This window comes from Centroberyx affinis, unplaced genomic scaffold, assembly GCF_046629955.1.
Source record: "Centroberyx affinis isolate AG114_WGS23_722 - 3 ecotype Tasmania unplaced genomic scaffold, CSIRO-AGI_Caff_v1 ptg003590l_1, whole genome shotgun sequence".
Lineage (NCBI taxonomy): Eukaryota > Metazoa > Chordata > Actinopteri > Beryciformes > Berycidae > Centroberyx > Centroberyx affinis.
Window position 1 is genome coordinate 360,497 of NW_027281515.1, and position 11,015 is coordinate 371,511.

The 11,015-nt window shown below is 40.3% G+C and overlaps 2 protein-coding genes across 3 annotated transcripts; one reads left to right on the forward strand and one right to left on the reverse strand.

Annotated features, from left to right (window-relative positions):
* Nucleotides 1-410: 410 nt before the first annotated feature.
* On the reverse strand, nucleotides 411-1,373 carry taf13 (TATA-box binding protein associated factor 13). Of its 2 annotated transcripts, none has more exons than XM_071540267.1 (2): nucleotides 1,303-1,373; nucleotides 411-1,164 (listed from the first exon to the last, which is right to left on the reverse strand). In XM_071540267.1, the coding sequence occupies exon 2, from the start codon at nucleotides 1,161-1,163 to the stop codon at nucleotides 792-794; it is 372 nt and encodes a 123-aa protein (XP_071396368.1). In that variant the 5' UTR covers nucleotide 1,164; nucleotides 1,303-1,373; the 3' UTR covers nucleotides 411-791. The 2 variants fall into 2 exon arrangements, with proteins under 2 accessions (XP_071396368.1, XP_071396367.1); XM_071540266.1 differs by having other exon boundaries at nucleotides 411-1,167; nucleotides 1,303-1,370.
* Nucleotides 1,374-2,150: 777 nt separating this feature from the next.
* slc35c2 (solute carrier family 35 member C2) lies at nucleotides 2,151-10,856 on the forward strand. The gene is made up of 10 exons (XM_071540265.1): nucleotides 2,151-2,345; nucleotides 2,718-2,927; nucleotides 3,135-3,285; nucleotides 4,143-4,206; nucleotides 4,594-4,666; nucleotides 7,353-7,521; nucleotides 8,061-8,144; nucleotides 8,370-8,545; nucleotides 8,690-8,819; nucleotides 9,161-10,856. Exons 2-10 carry the CDS (start codon nucleotides 2,817-2,819, stop codon nucleotides 9,304-9,306), a joined length of 1,104 nt encoding a protein of 367 aa, XP_071396366.1. The 5' UTR covers nucleotides 2,151-2,345; nucleotides 2,718-2,816; the 3' UTR covers nucleotides 9,307-10,856.
* Nucleotides 10,857-11,015: the final 159 nt, after the last annotated feature.

The window sequence follows — 11,015 nt, forward strand, 5'->3', positions numbered from 1 at the left end:
CCATTTTGTTTGACCCACAGGCATCTTTGTCTTTATTCTATCGACCGATACAGGGTTTGAAAGTATCAGAAAGTCATAATGCAGTGATACTCTGAACCATGCAGTATCATTCAGGAGGGGCTGAGCAACAATGCTGCATGCCTGTTGAATTTCAAATGTCATTATCAAAACACTGTACAACCAAGCCTCCTGTGCATTCATAGTTGAGGTAGATGTAGTGATATGGTTTAACTATGCAAGTGTTTTTAAGTGTGTTGGCTTTTCATCCAAACAGATTGTAATTCATCTGGAGGCTTCAACTGATTTGTATCGCAGAGCCAAAAATGTCAGTTTCCAGAATTTGGATGCAGTCTAACCTGGGAATTCTGGCAGCATCTCAAATTCAAATTCATGACTGAGCAAATCAGTGAAAGAATGTCAGTTTCTTTATTCAAACAGTCCTAGACAGCATCGCACCAGGTATAACACTCACTGTGTCATTGTCCATCAGTACATAGGATACATAAAACAATGTACGTAACATGTCATTATGCAGAGCAGTGGCCTGTACTTTGCAAAAGAAACAAACACTGTAAGGTTGGACAGCAACTCAAGTCTGAACAAAAGCCCATGAAGGTATTAGTTAATGAATGAATTACGGGTTAATAACTCGGGATCCCAATCAAAACATACAAATTTGCATTGTGTGTGTGTGTGTGTGTGTGTTAGGGTTAGGGTTAGAATTGAATTGAAAGAAGAATTGAGCACAATTGAGTCAACTTGTAGGTAAATAAAAAAGGTCAAAGGTGAATTTAGGAGCCATAATTTGCTTCGTCGAAAGCTTTGCGGGCTCTCTTCAGCTCCTCGTTCATCGTCAACAGGTCTTTGACTCTGGCGAACTTCCTCGGGTCTTTGCGGATGAGGAAAACGATGTCCTCCACCTGGACGCGGCCCTGGCGCCCGATGGACATCGCTTTGTGGGTCATTTCGGTGATAAACTCGATCACCAGGTCCTCCAGAATATCCACGGACTCCGTATACGGGTTTTGGTCGTCTCCAAATCCGTACATCATACACCGGAGCTCCTTGGAGAAAAGCCTCTTTCTTTTTCCGTGGCCCATATCCACCCCGCTGGAGTCTTCCAGCTCCTCGTCGAAACCAGCCTCGTCCTCCTCCTCCGCCATTCTGCTGAGAAACACACAGATAAAACGGACTGTTAGTATGCTACCAACTGCATAACTAGATACACAGATGAAACATTACCATAGGGTGGTTTTCTAGATTATAATTTGTTCAAATAAACTATTCATCTCAAGAAATTACTTTGATGTGCCAATGCCGATCACAACAACAATCTCTGCTCCGTTCTGTTGACTTCCGCCTCTCTTCTTCGTCTTTCTCGACTGTCGAATTGGCCGACTATGAAAAAAGCAATTGGAAATAGCGCCCCTTCGTGGATTGTTTTTTTCTACGGCATTACACCACAATAAGCTGTCCTTTCCTCTTTCCTACGTGGTCGCTCAGTCCAGTTGTCTTCTTCGTCGTATACAAATCCAGTGTAGGGAAGTACTCCAAGTACCTAGCCGTGATACGTGCCGTTCTCTCATGAATGTAGACATCGTCACGCCAAAGTCCATTCAAAAGTATGGCAATTTAATGAGGCCGTGCTTATAGGCAAAAGTGCATATCATATAACTTTTGACTCAATATATTTTTCCATTGGTAGCATCAAGGTGTATTCGGGCCTGCATATCATCCACCAAGCAGCACATTTTTGTAACATAAAAAAATGGGGAAATAAATAATTAAATAAATAAAATAAAAGATTAACCCATTTTGCGGCATTTTCTATAGTCTATCTTCTACCATCGAAACACCCCGTGGGGGCGGTAGCGAGCTCAGTGAACCAATTATAAAAGTTAAATATTTATTGAATTTATTTATTGCTTGGTGGATTATATGTATGCCGATTTGAAGAGTTGCTCCTATCAAATTAGAAACGGTTTGAGTCATATTTCATATGGCGTGTATCTTTGCCGATAAGCAATACCACATTAAATTGACAGATTTTTGAATGGAGTTTGGTCCATTCATTCTTGCCATACAAGAAAGGAGAGAACGGCACGTATCAGGGCAGGAAAGTACTTTGTCACCACTACGTAGCAGACAGGGGGCTGATGATGTTGGAAGATGAACGTGGCGCGTTGTCTAATACAGCTATTTCTTTATGCTCATCTAAAATTAACCGATAATAACCATTACAGTACCAGACTACTATCTAGGTAGAGCAAGCTAACGTTAGCTAATAGGGTATCTTTAACCGAGAAAACAACTGGACCTGTCAAACTTAGCCGTGCAACCATCTGGTGAGTTCCCCAGCTAACATTAACGCTCTCTAATTAGCAAGATAAGCAGAAAGCTAACCCAAACCCTGTCAAATAATTTAGTACCGATACTGACTGTATTGAGTAAGGTCATGTTGGTTAACTGTGGGTGGCATTAGGTAGCTGAATATCTGTTGACAAAGTGACTTAGCTGACAAGTGGTTGTCACGTGAGCTAACGTTAACATTAAGCTAATGCATAACTACATTGCTGCAGGCGGAGCTACAACTCTGACAACTAACCCTCTGCTTGTGCAACCTGTTAAGGTTGGTCAACTGTAACATTACTGTAAACAAACAAATTACTAAGCAACTCCAATCTCCTCTTCCCCTCTCCCCTCTCTGTCTCTTAAAGCCGTCAGCGCTGGGTGTCATGGACGTGTGTAGATCCAGTTTGGAGTTTGCCTTCCTACAGTAGCTGTCTTTACTGGACAGCAGATCCAGGCAGCCCTATATGGCGTGCCCCTTCCAGTTCCTTTGCCGGGCACTTCGCACCGTTGGCTTAGTTCTCTTCTACTATGTCTTCTCCATAGGCATCACCTTCTATAACAAATGGCTGATGAAGGTAAGTGATGGAGTTCCTAACTTTTTGCTCTGACTGTCCAGCAACAACATGACTGTTTGCCTATATAGGGTTGGCCTATACAGGTGGAATGCCAGTTGTATTTGTATGGCCTCACAGGTGATTGAACCCTCAGGGGACAACCTAACTAACCACCAGGCCATCCTGGGTGACACTCTCTCTCTCTCTCTCTCTCTCTCTCTCTCTCAGGGCTTCCACTATCCCCTCTTTATGACGTTGGTCCACCTCACCATCATCTTTTGCCTGTCGGCTCTGACACGGCAGGCCATGCAGTGCTGGATAGGGAAACCCCGCATCATTCTCAGCTGGACCGACTACCTCCATAAGGTGGCTCCCACAGGTGAGATTTTGGTGGACTATGAATCTGTCTTTTATGTGATGTGTGTGGGTACGTTCAAGAATGAATGCTTGACTGTGTGTTTTTGATGTCCATGCCAGTGTTGCAAAGCATATGTCCCGTCCACAGTTTCTTCAGTGAAGAGCTGTCTGTTCATAGCACGCGCACTATCTACTAAAGCTGTATGGTGCTCTAGTCAGTGTCATGTGTGTTTTACCTAACTGTTGAGAGGGGGGCACAAAGTGTTCACAGACAGCAGGACTGCAAATTCAGAGAACAGAGGGGGTAGGGGGGCAAGGATTGACAGTCAGCTCTTATCATGTTCACTGACTGACTAAGCTTTTGGTGAAGACTGCATTGACTAAAGTCCATATTGATAGTGACATTACATCACACTTGTCTGGGATTTAGATATTCTAATAAAGGTACACACTAAGAAACCCTCATAAATGAGCATTTTTGCTTTATGTGCTATGGCTGATTTATTTTCTGCAGCCATTGTGTTGACACTTTGGATTAGATTACCCATTTCCTATTTTGTCCTTAATCAGTCATGGACAGAAGCCTGCAGAATATACTATCTATCTTCATGTTAAAATGTCCCGTTTCAATTATAAGGTCTGGTATTAGTTGTTATACAGTTATATTTGAATTATGGCAAAAGCTTTCCTTTTCACCGTTCTTACACTACTGTCTCATTCACAATGCTTAGTCACAACATACGCTACTCCTTTATAAACACAGTGACACTTCAGTGATATGACAATATCTTTTCTGCAAGATGTTGGTCTTGCAGAAGGCCTAGCCTGTGTCATGATAGTGTGTTTGAGAGAGTCCTAAACTCTGTTCCTCTCCTCCAGCCATGGCAACAGCTCTGGATATTGGACTTTCCAACTGGAGCTTCCTCTTCATCACCATCAGCCTGTAAGTTTGTGCATATACATCCATAAGTGTACCTTTGAGTAGCAGTTTGAGTTTTGCAGCTATAATAAGTGAGGATTCATCATAAAAAAGACACTATTTGAATTAGAAAAAGCAGTGAGTGGACAATCAAAGCCCTCTGATGGTCCTGAGGGGCTGTTTTTGGGCAAAGGGTTAGGTTTAGACGTAAAGTTAGGTCTAGTTAAGTCTAGGCTTATATAAATAAGGGTTAGGGGTTAGTGAGTGAATGCAGCCAATGGAATGTCCTTGTAAGTACACATGTAATTGGAAATTGCAGTACTGCAATTGTTTTTTTGTTTTGTGTAGAGTTTTTGTTGTTTTTTTTGTTTGTTTTTGTTTTGCTTACAAATATTCTGTGTGTTACTCAAGGTACACCATGACCAAGTCTTCAGCCGTGCTTTTCATCCTCTTCTTCTCCCTGGTCTTCAAACTAGAGGAGCCGGTGAGTGACTGTTTGCAGAGGAGGACTGCAGTGACAGTGAAGTGAAGAGCAAGAAGCATACAGTATTTGGCTGAAATGAGACAAAAGGATTTAAGTGCACTCAGGAGCAATAGGGCTTTCTCTTTTCTGGCTTTCACAATTAGACATGAGTACCTTGCTGTGTCCACAGCATGCTTTTTGCCTACGCTCCATTCACTGTCCATTAGACTTAAGCTGCAAATAGTTTATTTTGTAATGGATTACAGCATGCTGAATACGTACCAGAAAGCCGCATAGGTCCTAACAAGTGTTATTAACGGTAATTTCCTCGTTTCCTCCATCTGTGCGTACACTCAGAAAAGGAAATGTCCTCAGCAAAACCAAACAGGGATTCTTTGGCTCATAATAAAGTGCTTCAAGTAATCTTATAAGTCATGGTCGAAGCGCTCGCTGAGACTTCCAAAATCTTAGTGCAAAGGGAAGAAATTACTGTTCAGTCTGGTCTAAAAAATTTGATCAGCAACTTAAAACCTTAAACTGAATACAATTTGTAAACTTGGGTGATAATGTTGAAAATGTTGTAACTTACTCAGTGGAAGTAGAAAAAATGGACTGCCTTTTTCTTGAAAAACTGATGTATCCCAAACATACAGAGCTTTGCTTGCAGTAGAGTGTGCTCTCGTGTCTAGACTGAGAGCTAGAACCATGGCCACATGGTGGTACTGTATAGCACCATTCCAGAAGCAAATGGTTCTCTATTCTTATTAAAAACACAAATCTATTACATGGACACTGTTCCCAAGGCAGGTGCTTGGACTGCGTCATTGTGATAAGGACCATTGAAGAACTAGATAAAAATAGAACCAATAACTGTTCTCAGTGGAACCATTACACTAACAAAGAGAGCTATCAGCAGCTCTTTTTGGAATCATTACATGAACAAGAGAACTAGGGCTGCAACTAGCGATTATTTTCATTGTCGATTAATCTGTTGATTATTTTCCCGATTAATCGATTAGTTGTTTGGTCTATAAAATGTCAGAAAATGGTGAAAAATGTCGATCACTGTTTCCCAAAGCCCAAGATGACGTCCTCAAATGTCTTGTTTTGTCCACAACCCAAAGATATTCAGTTTACTGTCATAGAGGAGTAAAGAAACCAGAAAATATTCACATTTAAGAAGCTGGAATCAGAGAATTTTGACTTATTTTTCTTAAAAAATTACTCACACCGATTAATCGATTATCAAAATAGTTGGCGATTAATTTAATAGTTGACAACTAATCGATTAATCGATTAATCGTTGCAGCTCTAAAGAGAACCACTGGAGAACCATTACAGGAACCCACTAGGTGTTATATGGAACCGCTAATGATTCTTCAAGTGACAGTGAGATGCTATGATGGTTCTTCAAAGAGTAAAGACCTTATTTGTTACGGTCGATACGGTCTCTATGGTAAAGACTGTATAAAGTGCTACTAAGTTCACAAAGAACCTCTGAATAGCCATCTTGAGTGTAGAAACAGTCCTCCTGATGGGGACTTTTTTTTTTGCCAAGCAGTCAAATGCGTATATTTCTCTCTTATTTTAGTGGAGAACAATTATATATAAATCCAGCAATTATGTTATGAATAGCAGCTAAAGATTAGACTGAATGCTAATGATTGCACTGTATATGTTCAAAAACAGCAGCGCTGACTGAAGAAAAAAGCTGCTAAATGAGCCTTGGTAAATGAAAAGCATTTATAAAGTATTAGTCTGGGCAGGGGAATGGAAGAATATGTACCATAAAGTAAAACTTTTAAGAGTCACATGTGGAGTCCAGCAACTACATAATAGGGAGGGGAAGAAAAATCATAATCCTCTGGTCACTTGTCAAAAATCTAGAGTTGGAAAAATAGCACTTATGCAATATTTGGGATTTCTAAAATATATGCAGAATATTGCAAAAATAGGGTATGGGATTTTTGCAATGTTCTGCAGCCTTTAAAGAAACAAGGTCAAATAGAAAATAGACAGAATGATAACTGTTTTAAAGGAATCGTCTTAAGTTATGTAGGCTATTGCTTTTGTTCAGCTCATGCTGTTAACATTTGAAAGCATTTTTATTGCAATAAAAGAAAATAAATATATCTTTACATGTAGCCTCCTTGTTGCTTAATACGTTGTTGCTTAATAATAATAATAATAATAATAATAATAATAATAATAATAATAAAATAAATAATATAATAAAACAATAATACAATGCTACCATAGGGATGCAGCTTTTAAATTGAAAGAGAATACAAACTGCCATAAAATTGTAACTCATATTAACTAATGTGAATTAATTAAATTAAAGTAAGTTAAACAACTCCACAACTACATCACAACATGTGTATGATACAGTCACAAATATGGAAATGTATTTTTTAACCTCTACATTATGATTAAAATTACTAAAGCAATCCCCTGGCAACATATATATAAAATATTAATAAGAGATTAATATTTTACCCAATCATAACAACTGTCATAGTTAACATAGATCAAGTATGTCAAATTACATCATACCCCAGCTGCGTAACCCATCGTCAAATGCGTTTTAATGCAACTCCAAACCACTTTTAAACTGTATGCACTGAGTTTACTTATAAAGAGGAAAACCATTGTCTCTCTCTCACTCTGTCTCTCCCTGTCTCTCTCTTCTCTTCCTCTGGACCAGAACCCATTCCTGATCCTGGTGGTCTTGCTGATCTCCAGCGGTCTGTTCATGTTTACGTTCGAGTCGACCCAGTTCAACATGGAGGGCTTCATCATGGTGCTGCTGGCCTCCTTCATAGGGGGGATCCGCTGGACCCTCACTCAGGTCCTCATGCAGAAAGCAGAGCTGGGTCAGTCGTGAGTCACTGCTATCTTGTAATGTTTGTACAGTAAGGCCCCCATGACAGTGAAGAACTCAGTTAGCAAAAGTCAACCAGCTCTTTTCATACTGGTAATTTCATACAGCTGTCGTGCATTTTCATGTCCTGATATGAATAGTGGCTTTCAATAAACAACATTCTGCTGATTCTCACAGAGGAATTGTTTAATTGGCCCTACAAATTAATGTCAGTTGCTAGTAATGTAGGTTTCAAACAAACACTGTGAACTAACGGGCCATTTGCCTCTGAGTAGCCTGTGTTTGCAAAACTCATGACCGCAGCAGCACTTCACTGATAGCAGTCATCTGTTCACACAGCATTCAAATGTTCTGTAGTGTCCACGGCAGTAGAGAGCTTAATGACATTTTGTTTAATGCAATATAAGTAAGTTTGGCATGTAATGTCCCAAGGGGTTGGATTGATTAATTACATGACATGTTTTCACTGTCACTTGTCCCACTCTTTCCTCCTGTTTAACCTTGTTTTCCACCTCTTGTAACTCCTTGCAGGCCTCCAGAACCCAGTGGACACCATGTACCACCTGCAGCCCCTCATGTTCCTGGGCCTCTTTCCCCTCTTCCTTTTTAACGAAGGTGAGGCATTGGCTTTGGCTGCAGCCTCATTCTGTTCTTCTGTTCAGCTTATCGCTGCAGTCAACAAAACCCTGTAACCCTAATTATGGTATTTTTTCTTACATTTCATTACTCGCTGTTAATGACGGATAGCCAATGTGCCTTTTTGACAAGCAGCTGTGAATACAGTATTTCCTCATTGTTTCAGATCTCTGTCCCCATTCTCTCCCCTCTGTCTATCTGCAGCGGTGAGCCTCAGCACATCAGATAAGCTATTCCGTGTGACGGAGCTCTCTCCTCTGCTGTACTCGCTCTTCACACTGAGTATCGGCGGGGTGCTGGCCTTCGGTCTGGGCTTCTCAGAGTTCCTGCTAGTCTCCCGAACCTCCAGCCTCACTTTGTCCATAGCAGGGATCTTTAAGGTCAGGATGACATCCCTCCTCTGTCCTTTTCTTTAATTCCATCCTTCATTCCCTTTTCCTCCCTTACACCTAAAGTACATCTACCTTTTCCAGCTCGGTCTAATATATCCTCCCTTGTCTCCTGTCATTCTGCTTCTCTTGTAGGAGGTGTGTACTCTGCTGCTGGCAACACGTCTGATGGGAGACAGGATGACCTCTCTCAACTGGCTGGGATTTGCTGTGTGTCTGGCTGGCATCTCTTTGCATGTGGGGCTCAAGACCTACTACTCCAAAAGTAAGGGTTCATTATACTGCTTTTAGTTTTGGATTATTTATGCTTGTAAGAAAAAGATCAAAAGAGTTAATCAAATAATCAGCCAAGATGATTCATATAGGTTTTGATAACAGTATTATACAATTGTCCAGGCAAACAGTGAAGAAAAAAGTCAAAACTAATTCACAATATGCAATACATACTGTGTACTAATAGGCTCCATTAAATACTAGTACATTGCAATGCATATATTCATACTGTATCTCAATATACCAATACTTTGATGCACAATATAGTATACTCATTGTATACTATACTATACATTGTATACTCAGTAGTGTCATTTTTTGTTTTTCCACCAGATAAAGGCCCTTCTTTAAGGCAGCTAAGCAGTAAGAGTCCAGAACTGGAGTTGCCGTTGCTGCGGCAGAACGGACACGGGGGCGAGGATTCAGCTGCTGATGAATACAATGACGAAGATGAGGAACAAGAAATCACTCTGCATTGACATCACACGACGGGGGCCAACGTAGTGTTCGATTGTTTTCATAGTATTTGAACGTTTCCCTTCCTTTGCAACTCTTCCTTCAGATGGTTTCAGTAGTGAAGTCAAAGAAAGGCTGCAGGGAAAGGAAGTGCTTTAGGGCTTCCAAAGACTTTTTTGGGGGTTTTGTTTGGGACACACCGCCACAAAAAGAGGGGAACAAACTCTTTAGCTTGTCTCTTCCACCGACCACGTCTTCAGCTCCTTTCCTTCAGTCTGGGTGTTCTGTGAGCCCCGGGCGTCTTCACCAGCTGTACAGTAACTGTAGACTGTTTGAACGTGACACAAGTTATGAACTGTTGCCTTAGGCGAGCTTCAAAAATGTAGCTAATAACATGCAAGTGTCAACAAAGTATGATGTATTGAAAGAGGAGTAGTGTTAAGGCATTGAAGGGGTTCCTTGACATGTTGAATTGGAGTGGGTCGTTTTTCTTTACCAGACACTTTTTTTTCAAAATATATTTTTTTTCTAAATTTGTCATAATTTCCCTGAAATAGTTTGAATTTTTGGCATTCTTTGAAACCGAAGGGGCACAGCTAGCCTTAAGCTTGCAGGAAACTGAAAGACAAATGCCAAGACTTTTTCCCACAGTGTGACGAGTGTCTGGTGAAGGAAACTAACATTTAAAATGTCATGGTATGTTTTTAATGCGTAGTAGGAGCAGTGTTAAACTAACTTCAGATGACGTGATTTCTTTCTGAAAAGTACATGGCCCAATTTCCAACAAAAAGGATATCTTTAAATATTTTACATGAAAAAACAGATATTCAGTTCTATAATAACCAGCCTCTTGGATTCATGTATTTGCAGAAACATTTGCAATGGTGCTTGTGTGTGTAGCGTAATGAGAGCTAATAGATCATTTAATATGAATAGACTGACCAGGTCTGCTCCAAGTAATCCTAGAGTCGAGGCCCTACACATGACATATTGAAATAACTACATGTAAACTTGTCATTCTGTATGGGTCAGACACCTGGATTGATGCTCAATCCTCCTGAGTCTACAGCTCAGAGCAAGATGACATAAATTCTGGGTGTGTATTGCACCATGCAATGGGCTGCAGGGACAGAATGATGTCCGGTTTAAAGGCTGAAATTCGCTACGCACATGGTCCACTGCAGAAGTCTGTAGGTGATTTTATGGTTTATGTCCTAATATTGTGACGCTTCAGGGAAGGAGTCCATTGCTTGTCATAGTACAAAGGATTTGTGCTGAATTGACTGAATTGAAAATTAATGATCCAACCATGTGGCTCATTACTTGACGTGAAGTGACTAAACCTCAATGTGCCTTGTTTACTTGAGAGCAGAGGACCACTAATGCTCAAGAACATTAATTTAAAGAGCTATTTTCAAAAGCAATGAATTGTGTTGAATCAGTGATTATGTAGCTACTGAGTTAAAAGCCATTCAAGAAAAGAAATCTGTTTGTGAATGTTGAGATCTTCAAATAACATGTTTTTTCTGTAAAACAGCATTTTTGCAATATGATAAATAATAAATTAAGTGAAAGAGAAGAAATACTTTTTGTCAGTGCAGAAGTTCAGTGAATTCATACAGTACTGAAGTTACATAATATGCAACTTCGACATGTCATGTGCTCTTCTCCCGCTGCCATATTAACTTGATTACATTTCATTGCACTCTTGGCCGACCATTAGATTTACCCA

Bases quoted from the DNA above. Each gene is read 5' to 3' on its own strand.
- taf13 (XM_071540267.1), bottom strand. From the start codon at position 1,163: ATGGCGGAGGAGGAGGACGAGGCTGGTTTCGACGAGGAGCTGGAAGAC.
- slc35c2 (XM_071540265.1), top strand. From the start codon at position 2,817: ATGGCGTGCCCCTTCCAGTTCCTTTGCCGGGCACTTCGCACCGTTGGC. The intron at 3,286-4,142 runs GTGAGATTTTGG...CCTCTCCTCCAG, and splicing joins CCATAAGGTGGCTCCCACAG to CCATGGCAACAGCTCTGGAT. The intron at 8,145-8,369 runs GTGAGGCATTGG...GTCTATCTGCAG, and splicing joins CCTCTTCCTTTTTAACGAAG to CGGTGAGCCTCAGCACATCA.